This window comes from Agelaius phoeniceus, chromosome 4 (assembly GCF_051311805.1).
Source record: "Agelaius phoeniceus isolate bAgePho1 chromosome 4, bAgePho1.hap1, whole genome shotgun sequence".
In the NCBI taxonomy this organism is placed as follows: domain Eukaryota; kingdom Metazoa; phylum Chordata; class Aves; order Passeriformes; family Icteridae; genus Agelaius; species Agelaius phoeniceus.
Window position 1 is genome coordinate 27,410,760 of NC_135268.1, and position 14,204 is coordinate 27,424,963.

Sequence of the window (14,204 nt, forward strand, 5' to 3'; positions counted from 1 at the left end):
AAGTTCTTATTGATTTCTCACAAATTATATCCTCCAAATCTCTTATTTTCTGTTCTGGAAAAAACTAAAATATAAGGAACTGAAATACAGAATGTTGTTTCCTCTAAAGCTATTAATAGTTGGAAGACTGAGTTTATAAGAACTGCTTCACAGCATATGTTTTATAACATAGCTTAATTTCTCATTGTACAAAAAAAAGTGCCAATCAAAAATTTTGGAAACAGTTTAATGAAGTGAGAATCCAACACCCTGCAGTATTCAGAAATCAAGTATCTTTTCAGCCACAAAGAAGACTTGACATCAGTAATCTGAAATTATTTCTCAAATACAAATTTTTATAAGGTCAGAAATAAGGCATGCAATAAAGCTCCTTAGCTTTCAGAAAAGCAACAAAATTCCTTAGATTTGTCATGTAAGTCTTTTTTAACAGAAACAATTTGGGGCCAAACTCTTCATCATTTAGCAGTTTGGTCATAGAAAAGAATTAAAAATTAGGTGCTCATTACAACAAGTGTTTTTATTCTATCCTTAAAAATAGTTACCATGCTGACTTGGACTATAATTAGCCTAAAGTAAGAAGTCCCTTATATGATTAATGAATGCAGGATTAATCAGAATCATTACTGGTTCTGATAGCACTCTCCCAAAGCAACATACTTTCTAGGGAGACAGGACTTAAAAGCAAGAAGAAAATTAGGCTCACTAAAAAGCAATATATGTCATACAAAATGAGGCTTGTTGTAAAACCTCAGGGTTTCAGCCAGGTTGTTTAGCCAGGTTTTACTTCCCTAACTCCAAATGAATCATAAAGTCTAAATATGCTTTTGGAAATTCTAAACCACGATTGTTTTTCTAAGTTTAAAGAACGATTAGGGAGTAAAGATATTGTTTCAAATGAGATGAGTGAGCCAGACAACCTGTTTTAACTGGCAATTTCTGGAGCTAATTCTAAAGTGATATGAAAAGCCTTAAGAAAGACGTTATGAAATGGGGTTAGGGTTACTTTTTTAAATCAGATTTCCTTGTACTTTGTTCATTTCCTTCTTAGGAGCTGAATACTGTAGGCATCCTGAGAGGAAAATTCCCATGGACATCAGGCTATATATATAAAGTCCCCCTAATGCCCTTCACAGTGACAAAGTACTCTCTGACTTGTATAGTCTAAGGCCAGCTGAGTTTCTGAGAAATTGCTTCACTGGAGCTAAGTGCTGCACACAGAGGGAGGGCATGAGCAAGTGCAGCTCCATAGACCACCATGGATTGCTGTGCTACAGGATCCTGAGAATTTGGCCCTCACTCCTCTCCAGAGTGGAGGAGTTGCAGTGTTCTGGTTAGATAGCAACCTCAAAACCAAAGTCATTTTGGACAGCAGATGGCAACTTACGGAAAATCGGCATAGGTAGCCATGAACCAAATCCAATTTATTACAGCTTCATAGCTGTTCTTCAAATTATCTTGCATCTGGCTTCTGGGTCTTTTTTGATAGCTCTTCTATATATAGATATCCCCACCTTTGCAGGATTCCTTTGGTAGTGTTAGGCAAGGAAAGGGTATCATACTGTTTTTGTTTTAAATATGCTCATCAGTGAGCCAGGGTAACACTGAAGACAGTCACTGGTCTCTTGATGTTATTAAAATGAGGACCCTTCCACATCAGAAAGGAACTTTGGGTCCCCCAAATTTTGTGACTCTTGAAGAATTTGCATGCTGGCCCATGCTAGACGGGAATTCTAGAGGTCCACTAGACTTGCAGAGAGGAGTTTGGAATCTCCAAGCCTGCCCAAAGCTGTGTGTTCAAGCATGATTGTGGTTTTCCTCCAGCCTACACTGCTAGGTTTTCTGTTAATGGAAAAGGTGGGGTGCATCCCCCTTTCTGGAGTCCTCCACAGAAATTCAGGATGCTTTGGCGTGGTTTGCCAACTCAGAGGTGTGCACACAGGAGTCTTGACCTTGGTACGTTTGGATTTCCAAGAGAATGCCAGGGAAAGGTGTTTGTGTGTGTCCTGCCTCTTGGCAGGACCTGCCAGTCAGCCCAGGAGGCACAGAACTTCCATGGTGCTGGCAATGGGACCAACATTGAACAAAGTAATTTAGGACCAGTGAACAATGTAATAAAGGTCAGTCAGAGTAAGACATTTCAATTTCTCTGGCTAGTTCTAGTGCATAGCACTAGATAAAAATAAGGCTTGAAATTACATTCTCCTTTCAAATTCATGGTCTAAGGGTTGGTTTAGTCACATTCCTGTAGCATAGAGAAAATACAGTAATAATCTGATGTAGCTGGAATATAGTAAGGGTAACCATGGCACTTACAAGTAGGATGGTAATTTCAGAAATGGAAGAGAATTTATTTCATTGTTATAGGAAAGTTGTGGTTTGGATGTCTTCCTGCAGCATAGGTTTCTTTTTTAGGAATTCATTGATCTGGATGTGAAAATGTGTTGTATAGTCATTAGGAAAGTGATTAAAGGAGTAAGAAACTTCTGTGGGAAAACAGTGTACCCAACAACTGCTGTTCTCTCCTGATTGCTTGCATCAGCATAAAGCTTTGTATTTCAGGCACTGGGAGAGGAATAGGTGTGTCTGTGAGAACAAAGTTTCAAATAATGATGGTGATGTGTGTCCCAGCTGTGCAATGGAGGCTAATTCTGACCAAATATGGTAGTAGAACTACACTGTTAATAAACATTTGTCAAATTAGTGATGTTTAAAACAGAAACCAGCAGTGAAAATGTTATTTTCAACTGCTGTACCTTTTTTAAGCAAAAGTCCAAGTTTTAGGCAATCATGGGTTCTGTAAAACTTAACAGTGAGAGTGAACTAAAGTAGTACTTAGGGTTAACCTCTAGTATCAAAGCTAGCCTCTGCTTCAGCTCATGAAAGCTTTGATCATCATGAAAACCAGTTCTAATTATGTCTAGATAATAACCCTCATAAAAATCTGACTATCCTCTGAAGTAAATAGCAAGGTGACTTTTTAATATTAAATTCTGATTGCGCTCACATTGCACCAGGTTTATGGCATTTTAGGGCCCTTTTCTGCTTCAGACTGTTATAAGAGGTGAAAATGAACATTAACAATATTTGTAAATGGTAGTATATAAGTTGTTATCTGACCCTCTAGTATTTCCAAAGTCAGCAAATACTTGAGAATGAAAATGAGCATGCATGGGGGTAGTCTGTTAAAATATTAACACATAAAGATACTAAAAATTATTCTTGATATCATAACACATCACTTCTGTAGACTGGAAGAAATTCACAAGCTTGTTGTTTGTTTTCTTTTTTAACCAAGTTTCCCATGTTGTGATTAATACAAATTGCTCCAAGTCTAACGGTGGATGAAGTTTGAATGCTGAAATATGCCTTGTTGACATCTTGTGCAATGTGGTGGTTTCTAAGCAGTGATTTCATAACTATACCAAAGGGTTTAACTAAAAATTAAAATGTGTGACAGAGCCATTATTTGCTGATGGCTTTCTATACAGCTGCCAAACTGTACTTCAGATTACAGTATCACAGATTTTGTGTTGCCTGTCCCAGCTTTAGCAGGCAAAGAAGATTGCTGTACATTCTAACTGGATAAAACCTTGATTTTATTATAACAAGTTGTAGTGAGATGTTTGGAAAAGTATTACAAGTCTTGGTGACTCTGATCCTTTGCGTTCCTCTCAGCCTTTCACAGCAGCTAGAACAAATACTGAATTCATTTAAAGAAGAGACTCATGAACAGGAGGTGCTTCAGTGAACACCAGAGCTGCAGTGTTGTCAAACCACAGTGCCCTCCCAAGCCAGCCTTTACCCTTGCTTTCCTGCTGCTATGTGCTAGCTAAATCAAATATGTCATATATTTCCAAAAACGCTAAAGCCTTTAAGTCTTAATTTTCTGACCACATTCCTGTACAGCTCTGGAATCTTTTTTGTGTCATGGACTAATCACAAAGGTCTTTCCCTTGCCTTTGCATAACTGGGACACCAGCATGCCTTACTGAGAGGAAACTCTTTTCTTTACATTTCACGCATCACGCACAGTCCCAATTTTGATAGGTTCATTTTTTGTTTGGTTGGTTTTTTGCTATTTGAGTGGCATAAAAGATAGCATAAAGCACAAAATCATTAATTTTGTGGCAGGATACTGAAGTATACCAAATGAACATTTTACCTAATGCCTTATGCTGTGGCATAAGAAAGACACTCAAGAGATTTGAAATATTAGAGAAGACATGGCTTAGTTTCAAACCATTCAAACACGTTGTCTTTTTACTTAGAAGCTTAGTTCAGATGGCAAATCAGATCTGGTTTTTAATCTACTTATCCTCTCTAGCACTGGATAGAGGGGGAATTGCATGTTTTTCTTTATGTAGCCAGGTTTTAACTAGTGCAGTTTGTTTCATGTGTGATAAGAATACCCTGTTAGATCACGTTCAGCTTGGCATCCCCCGTAACTGCTGCATCTTTCCCAGCAGGGCTGCTACTCACCCAGTCAGTTCCTTCTTTCTCTCTGCTGACACACCACTTCTTCCACCCCACATTTCAAAACATTTTAAAGCTCTGTGCCATATAAGACCTGTATTCTACTTATGCTAATTAAGCTGCCAACTTATACCATTATCAATTCCACTAGCTTTTGCAAAGCATCTCTCTTTAGAGATTTTGGGGGAAGGTGGGGCTGCTTCTTGGACTTTGGCCAGAAATTTTCTTGTAGTGTGCAACTGGTATAGTCCTGAGCAAAGAAAAGAATTTGACTCAAAAACTGCATCAACCTTTGAGTGACACTTCTAAGCCTTACCACTGAAAAGAATCATGTAGTCACTGCGTATTTTTTCTGCCTGAAGTCATAATAAGCTGCCCAAAAAATTAGCCCGGGCAAATTCAGTATTAAAACAACACGGGGCTGTTGAGTACCCTCTCATTCTAAAATAAATGATTGAAGCTGCATTGTTCTTCATTTACTGAAATTAAAATGCTTCCATCTGCAGTGACAACCTTATGTTACTCTTGCTGCTGTGTACTAATATAAAGACTTACATAAACGCCGAGGTTTTTTTCTTACGCGAGCAAAAAGAAAACCCCATTTGCTTCTCTGTGACATGTTTGTCTCAGTTTATTTCTTTACCATATTTTGAATCACAGCCAGCTGGAACTTCATGTGAGAAAGCTCATTATTACTTGTATTTTTTTATAAGCTAAATGGGGGTCTCTGGGAGCTTGCTGTCATCCTTGATATAACCACAGGGAAGATTTCTTTGGCTTTGAGCTGTTAATGATGGATTGCTGATGAGAGCACAGATGAATGTGGAAGAATACTTCCCAATTTGCTCTCCAGGGGAAGAGATGAAGAGAAGTATTATTCAACTGCTCAAATTCACTGTCTCTGTATATTGTCAGTAATGATATCACTACAGGATTATGTTCTATCTGTCTTTTAGCTATTTTAAGAGGCATTTGATGGCTAATTTTTAGTCATTAAGTTCAGGGATATTGCAAAAAGGCTAATTAAATAAATATTGATTGGGTTACATAACTGATTTTAAAATTTGCAATAGCTTGTGGATGTATCTTCTTGGTTCAAATATATCTGAAAAAAAATGCAAGATTAAATAGCAGGAAGGCTTATTCAGGGGAATTTGTGAAGGAAAGTATATGACTTATTAATCTTGCATTGTCTCTCTTCAGACATGGAGATGGGTAACAAAATAATGGCCTTACTCTTCTGCTCAGTACTGCTTCTGCTGCAACTCTGCTTGATTCTTGCTATTTGTCTGTCCTCTTTGTACAATTGAATGGGAAGGAAGGGGGCAGAACAGAGAGGGAATGAGGAGAGCTGTGGCTCATTCCCAGATGTTCACAGACCAATAAATTGTCTGGGTGCAGAGAACTGAGGTATTTTACTGTCAGAATGAGATGGGAAAGTACCATGGTACTGCAAGTTTCTGACTTGAAAGACACAACATATCACAACAATGCCATCTCCATTTGTCACTGCTTTGTCACACAGTATTCCTGCCCATCTATTCACATGCTGCAGTAGGAAACCACCTCAAAACACATCACTGAACTTAACTATCCCTTTTCAAATTTAGGAACACTCAGATCTCTCCTCCTGCCTTCAGACTTGCTTGGATAGGTTTGATGTGTTACATTACAGACCAGGTTGCATATTAACAGTCCTTAACCTCATAAACCCCATGTTTGACACCTTCTGCTTCATTTGCATCTCATCTGCTGCGTGGTGGCTTGCTGCAGGAATTTGTGCTGATGAAAGTAACTCATGACAAAAAGTACTTCTGTGTAACTGTTGCATCACAGCTGGAGAACTGTAAGCTGTACAGGGGAAAATACCACCCAAAATAAACTTGTGTTACTATACTTGTGTACTGCTAAATAAGTAACCCTCTCATATTGTGTTTTTAAAGGGTGAACCAGGTTTCATTGGTCCACAAGGAGAACCTGGGTTGCCAGGGCTACCAGGAACAAAGGTAAGGGTAATGGGGCAGTGCTCTGGTGTGAAGCCCCTTGAGCTGATGTCAAATTCAACTTTCCTCAGCAAGTAGCAGAGACTGAGGCTACTATTGGAGAAAATGTGAAAAGTCATGGACCAGTGCTATGAGATAGATATATAGATTTTCATGTAGGTGCCCTCAAAAAATGTGAAGGCAGATGTTATGTCATAACTTTAATTAATGTCGTCTTTTTTCATGTTAGAATCCCCAAATTTAGTTCTTCAAGAGGCAAAATAGGCATGATTGAAGAAACTATATTTTCATAAACATGGGTTTTTTTAGGAAGATTACTTGAAACTTTGTGCAGGAAGCAAAATTTTGATACTACGCACCAGATTCTGAAAATACAGATAGACTAAACCACTGTTTCTGCTGTTTGCTTGGTTTCTTTGATCCTGCTGAGTTGGTGGTGTGCTAAAGGCTGCCCAGTATTTTGTGATATTTGTGTGTCTGTTGCAATAGGGTGACAGAGGAGAGGCAGGCCCTGTTGGGAAGGGTGAACGAGGTGAACCTGGAATCCCTGGACCAAAGGTCAGTCTGATTTCTACATTGGAAATGTTTTGTTAGTTTTGCACCTATGAACACATCTTTGCTTGCTGAAAAGTAGAACAAAACTTGGAGAGTGAACTTTTAAATGAAAATGCTGTCAAATGCTCTACTTCAATGGCAGTTTTGTGTTCACAGCTGTGAAACTGCAGTCTGAATGGACTTTTATTTGGTCTGCAAAGTAAAGACACTACCTACAGACACTGTCATGGAATTGGCCTAATTCATTCCAGCTGAAGTACTGACCTCTAGGTCCCTAACTTTCAGCATTGAAGTTTGAACTCTTTGACCACTGTAGCAACTGAATGCAGAGAAAATCCATTTTGCATGCTGTTCTCTAACTCTCTAAGAAAGAGATCAGTCTAACTACTTTTAGCATTGTCTTAATATTTCCCCTGGTGTTGACACTGTCAAGTTTTTCTTTCCTGATGGATTTTGAAAACAATAAGGTTAATTTTGTCATCCTTGGCCAGTTAGTTTGTATTCACCTGAACTGTTAGGAAAAAAAGTTATGATAACACTTTATTTTATTCTCCTTCTGTTAGAATATTTAACTATCTTCTCTATCTCTTGGCTATCATTTCTCAGGAGCAATGGAATGACATAGCTCATTCCTGGAAACCAGTGATAATGATGCCTATCTTTACTAATACCGATGCTACTTTTCCTTTGGAAGAGTGGAATCTGTGACCATTGCACTCTAGTGTTAAAGAATATATTGATCTGGGTGCTATTAAAATAAATGCCTTAAAAATTCATTATCTTGGTAATATAAATATAAGGTATTTCTGCTGTTCCAAACTGTGGTTAGTGATTAATAATTTCTTTTTCTCTGCACTCCCATTTCTCTACCATTTTTCTCCTATCTTCCTTCAAACAGGGGAAAACAGGTGAACCTGGATCTAGAGGCCCCAAAGGGTCAAAGGTTAGTAGTAAGGAAACTGTCTTTAGGGGACTAATTAACATTTTTAGGATCAATTATTTGTAACATTTCTCTTTAAAAGAACCTGTAATAGTCTGCAGTGTTCTTTATAAGTGAAACCTTCTGACCTTCAATTTTAGATAAAAAATTTAGTTATGTCATATGGGTTTTGAACATTGTGATTCTAATCCTTTTTCTGTTATAACATGCATTCCACTCTGCTGCTGTTTTCCTCATGCAACTTGGTTTCTCTCTGTGTAACTGATGTGTGTTAGTCTTCCCACATGCCAAGTCCCAATGCCTGACTGTGCTGTTATTTAGTTTGCAATAATTTAATGGATCCAAAGTCTGATGAGCTAGGAATCAGAGGTATTCCAAGTACTGCAGGCTGAGATATGATGGTCAGAAGTCTGACAAAGGCAAGAGTTGTTGATTGTGTTGCTGTTTTACCTGCTTTAAAAAGATGGTTTTGATTATATCTTTCCACCCATTTATATTTCTATAAATATAGTTGGTTCACATATATGGAGAGATAAAATGTGTGGGTTTTCTATTACTTTATCTGCTGTGCAAATACTGTTCCCACTGGATTCCTTCATGTTGTATGAGAGATGAAACTGTACTTGTGTAGGTGGTTATTGACAGGTCTGCTGTCAGAATAAGGGTGACAGGACAATGTAGGCTGGTGTGATACTGTTTGCAGTACTTGTAAGGTCCTTGAAGAGGGGCCTTAAGTGCTTAAAGATGTGATTAAACAAGTGCCATTTAACTTCATTCATTCCCACCAGAAAGAAGTGTTCGAAGGCAAGGGAACTGATGAGGGAATTAAAGTATCAGAGTGAGAGCAGAAAAGTAAATCAGCCTCTCATTTGACTACAGTACCTGGGCACCTCCCACACGCACCAAAATTATAAAGATATCCCCTTTAATTCCCTTTTTATCAAGAAAGGATATATGATTTTCATTTTACCTGCACACCTGTCATGAAAATCTGGGCCACAGAAGTCAGTCTAGTGGCAGGGAGCTTCATTTTTTAGCAGTTCAAATGTTCACTAGCTTCTGCCAGAGCGACACTGAAGCGAAAGGTAGATGGCACAACCTTGATTATGCCCTGCTACCAGCCTGCTCTCCATATGCCTTCATTAGCTCCATGAAAGTTTTCTGGTTTCTATTACCAGAAAGTTTTCTGTTCTGTTACCAGTGGTGAATTAATCATTCTTCTCCTGACTTTTACCAAAGTTCTCTAGATGTCAACAGGACCAAAATTTGCAATTCTTACCCGTATTAATTTTGAGTAATATTAAAATATAAGACCTTGGTATGAAAGTGACTGTGAAATGAATTGTGGCAGCTGGGATATGAATGCATACATGTTTGAAATTCCCTCCATCATTTGAAGCATATTACTAATAGCCAGGAGTAAAAAGCTGTGTGTAAGCTGGTAATGATCTTAAGCCTGTCACAGAAAGGGCATCAAGAAACTCTAAATCTGATAGTACAGTTGTGTTTGTAGGGGAGGCAGTGACACAGACCGGGGAAGTTCAGAAGGTTGGTGGAGGCATGATCACAGAAAGAAAAGTTTATATATTTTGAAACACATTTGAAGAAGTTTTTGACTGGTTTCAGACTGAGTAATTTCATTTCTCTAGTATTCTCTTCAAGCTTTTGATAGTAATGTCATTAAGAATGGGAATGTTGCACACATAATCTGCTTTTGGTTCTTTGCAATTTTTTATTGCAGACCAATACAATACTCTAATATTCACACAGAACCATATGTGTCATGCTCGATTCTACCAGTACACAGATTTTGAAGGACTTTTTCCTTTCATTAAATAAGATTCACATTCTGTTTAGGATGAGAGGCCCTGTAAACCAGTTCATGTAAGAAAACATATTAAAAAGGAAAGAACTCTGTAATATATTGTCAAATGGCATATCTGTTTTTTTCATGTATCATTTTTACATAGGGTGATACAGGTGAGAGAGGTGACACAGGATCTGCAGGTCCACGGGTAAGTCTATATCTCATCTCAGCTCTTTGTTTTGTACCCTTAGATTCAGTCTGTGTGAACTGAAATTGTAGCAGTAATTCTAGTTAGAACTCTGGGTGAAATTGGTCACTTGACACTGTTGGAATATGGTTGCTAACTGGACATTAATATGAATAACACCACTTGCCACTATTTGGAGCAGTCTGCAATCCACACTTTGTGGGCAGGATGTTACAAACCAGGTGTTCTGACATTGTTCACTGCCAATACAGAACTAGAGTGTAGGAGCATCCTTAAATGTCTTCCCTCAGAGGTTTTATGTATTTCCTTTCCCACTGCAGCACAAATCACTTTGTACTGACTTGCTTATTTATCTTTATTAAAAAAACCATTGTTTTCCTTCAAATTCTGTGTTTTGTAGCAGTATATTGCAAGTACAGTTAGAGTCTAACATCCCACAATCAAGTCAAAGCATGTGTCAGTAGTTAAGAGTCTAAAATAGTCTTCAGCAGTTGTCTCAAAATTCTAATGGAAAATGTATTACAGGGACCACCTGGACAGAAGGGTGATCAAGGTGCAACAGAGATAATTGATTATAATGGCAATATCCATGAAGCTCTGCAGGTATGCAAACCTAACAAGGCTGAATTCGCTTTGTCTGGTCTGGGGAAAAGTCATTTAACAGCATTGTATTTCTCTTTTGCCTAGAGCTTGAAAACATTTTGTGTGCAAATTGTTGAGCTTATTAATCAGGTATCACTTTCTATATTTGGAAGCCAGGTATTCTGTGCTAGAAAAACTGTTTCCCTGATACAAACTAGCTGACTGAATTAGTTTCATGTTCCCTGGAGAGTACTGACATCACCTAATCAGGACGAAACTAATTCATTGTTGGCTTTGGTGTTTAATGCTGAATTAATGTAATAAACCACATACACAGGTTCAACAGAAGTGTCTGCTTTTCAATTCATATACTATAATATTGACATTTCTTTTTTTTCTTTTCCCCCCTCCTCTTCCTGTAAAATGCAAAGAGCAGAATATTTGAGATTTGGAAACCATTGTAACATGGTTCCATTAGCAAGCTGTGGATTCAATCAGCAACTTGAGTACATTAAGTAGACCAAGCACCAGTCTTCTCACTTATTCATTTCTGGAAAACCTATTTTGACTGGTGTGCAGAAAAGTGTGGAGGATTAAAGTGGGGTTACAAAAAGAATGAATGAGTGTTTGCATAAAAGCAAAGGACCAAGATGACATATGTCATTGCAGTCAAGGTGATTTACATTGCAGCATACTCAGATGCAAATTCTGTGCAGTATAACTCCACCAAAGAGAATGGCTTGCTTATGTGAAACTGAAGACTAGATTTGGCTCATTGTGCATCCGATCACTTTCTCACTGAAGCCACTGAACTTTTTTCTTACATTTATGCAGTGGGAGTGGGTAAATGTCTGACCAGTCATTTGGTTTCCAAGATGCTTTCAAAAAATAAAAAAACCTCACTGCCTTTACTAAAATCTAAAAGCCTTGTATGTCACTAAGGCTGAGTCTGTTCTTTCATTGTGTCTGTGGGGAGGTCTGCATAGACATGTTGTGAGGCTCTGCATTATGTTTGCCTCATTTGCTCTGCTTGTAAGGGACTTCAGACACGCAGCTTTCAGTCATCTAAATCCCTCTCTGAGTTACGTGCCTAAAGTAGCCTGAAATTCATGTTGTGTGTTACCAGACAGAGATTTAGCAGGGGCTTTAGCCCCTGTATCTCCTATATTCTGTCTTGGTATTGTAAGTCTGGCATCAGTGTTAGTTTCAAGCTTCCTCAGAAAAGCTGCAGCACATAAAGCAACCTTAAAAGTGGACTAAAGCCTTCTGCAGTGGTTGAACATTCTAGAAAGCCTTTATCCCATTGCAAATCGTTCCAAATGTCATCACCTTCTAATCCAGGGCAACAAATGATTGATATTAATGGGAATGGCTGTGCAAGGAGGGTGTAAGCAAGATTATATAGGATCAGTCAAAAATATCCTTGCCAAATCCAGCTCAGTCCTTTCAGATGGCAAACACCCATTCCTTAGTCTCCTGGTGCCACATTCTTAGGGGCTCTGAGATTTGCAGTTCTCTCACAAAAGCACATAAGAACTTCAGTGCTCAGCACTGAACTGTGAACTTGCACAGAATTTGGCCTGCAGATTTAAGAAGTTGACAAGAATTTGCAAGATATGGACTGCTTGTCTCTTGCTAGAATTCAGTAATAAATCATGAAGCAATCTAGCAATTTAGTTACTTTGCCTTGTGCCTCCTATTCAATCTCATGTGCAATCTTAAAATTGTCATTCTGGTTTGAGCAAGACCCCTGCTGAGAGTATGTGGCTTTCACCTGGAGGATCAAATGCAAAATTCATCTCTGTCAAAATTGCTCTTCACACCTATTCTGCAGAATTTCCCAGGGCAAAAAGCACTAGTTTCAAAAGTTTAACCTTTGTAGAACTACAGCATTAGATATTAAAATATCTGCCACTGTAAAGGGATCTGTGACTGTGAACATGTAAACAGTTCTTTGCAATAGCTGTTTTAGGTTTTCATACCTGAACTTTTCAGTATTTTTAAAGTTCTGGATATATTTCCATTAATATGTTGAAATACAAAGAATATGAGTATATTAAAGCCATGTGTTAGAAAACAACTTTTTTCGGGTACTTTGTGTTGAGTAGGTTCCAGACCTTTGCCAACAGTATGTATTTTTGCACTGACATGCAGAGATTTTTTTACAGCTTAAAACAGAAGATCTGCAAACTTTTATTTGCACATTGGATAATAATTACAAAAGCAAGATATTTCTTGTTCCACATAGGCCAGTAAGTTCTTCACATGCAAAAGGAAAGCATGTGTGAGCTGCAATATATGGGAGTTCTACTCTGTTTAAAATATAGACAAGCATTTAAATCCCATTTTAATACTTTTCCACTTGCTTTTAGATTTTTTGGTAAAAAAAAACCCGTGACAGGTCAAGGTATTTTGCCTCCTTCCATGACGAAAATATCTTTTGTCTTTCCAAGAATTCAAAGTAGAACTGTATAAGAAAAGTGTACATGTGTACAAGTGTACAAAAAATGGCTGGGTTGTAGACTGGCAGTTTTGGATTTTGAACTGCATTTTTATATGAAAATTGATGTTACAGCTCCACTCCAGGAGTTGTGTTTATTAGTTAAACGTTGGTGCAAATCCTGCAGACATTACAAAACATAGGGCTAGTCTTTTGGTCAACTTCAGACACCAACCAATTACGTTTTCTTACCTTTTTGAAGCACTCTGCTTAGATTTTGCTATTTAGTCATTGTTTATTTGATCTCTTGGATAGTACAAAAGTACTACCTTCATCTAATTCCCACAGAAACCAAACAGCTAATACAATATCAAGATTTTAAAATAACAAGGGTTTTATTGGTGCTTTTGAAGGCATAGTGTCTACCATGTGCAGCAGAGGTTCTGTGGAGATTACAACTGTAGGAAACAGAATTATTTATGTCATTGTTTAATTCTGCTACTGACAACTCTTGTTAATACCTTTTGCCAACAGAGGATTGCCACCCTGACTGTCACGGTAATTCATTACTGTTGCATGACTTACTGTACGCCCTAGAACTTCTTTGTGCTGCAGCATGTTCATAATTCTGCTAGCTCTGGACATGTCTTCATTGGATGTCAACCTGGTTCATCATAACATGTGTGGACTTCTTTGCTTGGTGTTCCCATAGCAGAGGACCCATTGTTGAAAGCCAACAATTCTGCTCCTTCTGAATTAATGGCAGAACTTCGGTTCATTTAAGTATGAGACTGGGAAAGCACATTCTTTTTTGTTTCAAGTTCTTCTCTGCAAGATAGCTGTTAGTCGTATTTTCCCAACTAGACATACCCTTTCTTGTGTTAATGCAGGGGATTTTTAAATGTTGTTGTGGGGTCTTTTTGAAGCATCCCCACTATGCACCATCCAGACCAGTGTTTGATACATGACACTGTGTCCACAGCCTGAGGTAGAAATGAAAGAAATGGTTACAGTTTATTCCATGGAAATTTCATGAAGCACTGAGTATCCCTAGATGCACTTAGCATCTTTCAGCAGAATCCTCTTTACAACTGGTTGGGGATTTCTCGTGGTCTCAGATTGTTTTGGATCGGGCAGTGAGGGCTGGCAAATATGACTGGGTTTTGGTCTCCCTTCCATTAGAGGAAGCAGTGCCA

The 14,204-nt window shown here is 38.2% G+C and overlaps 1 protein-coding gene across 1 annotated transcript in view; it reads left to right on the forward strand.

Moving 5' to 3' along the window:
- The window catches only part of COL25A1 (collagen type XXV alpha 1 chain), a 298,659-nt gene that overhangs the window by 252,248 nt on the left and 32,207 nt on the right, over positions 1-14,204 (forward strand). Inside the window, exons 19-24 of the mRNA XM_077177163.1 lie at positions 6,417-6,479; positions 6,966-7,034; positions 7,930-7,974; positions 9,942-9,986; positions 10,512-10,589; positions 13,543-13,566. Of these exons, the coding sequence (XP_077033278.1) occupies positions 6,417-6,479; positions 6,966-7,034; positions 7,930-7,974; positions 9,942-9,986; positions 10,512-10,589; positions 13,543-13,566 (324 nt within the window). The remainder of the gene's footprint in view (positions 1-6,416; positions 6,480-6,965; positions 7,035-7,929; positions 7,975-9,941; positions 9,987-10,511; positions 10,590-13,542; positions 13,567-14,204) is intronic.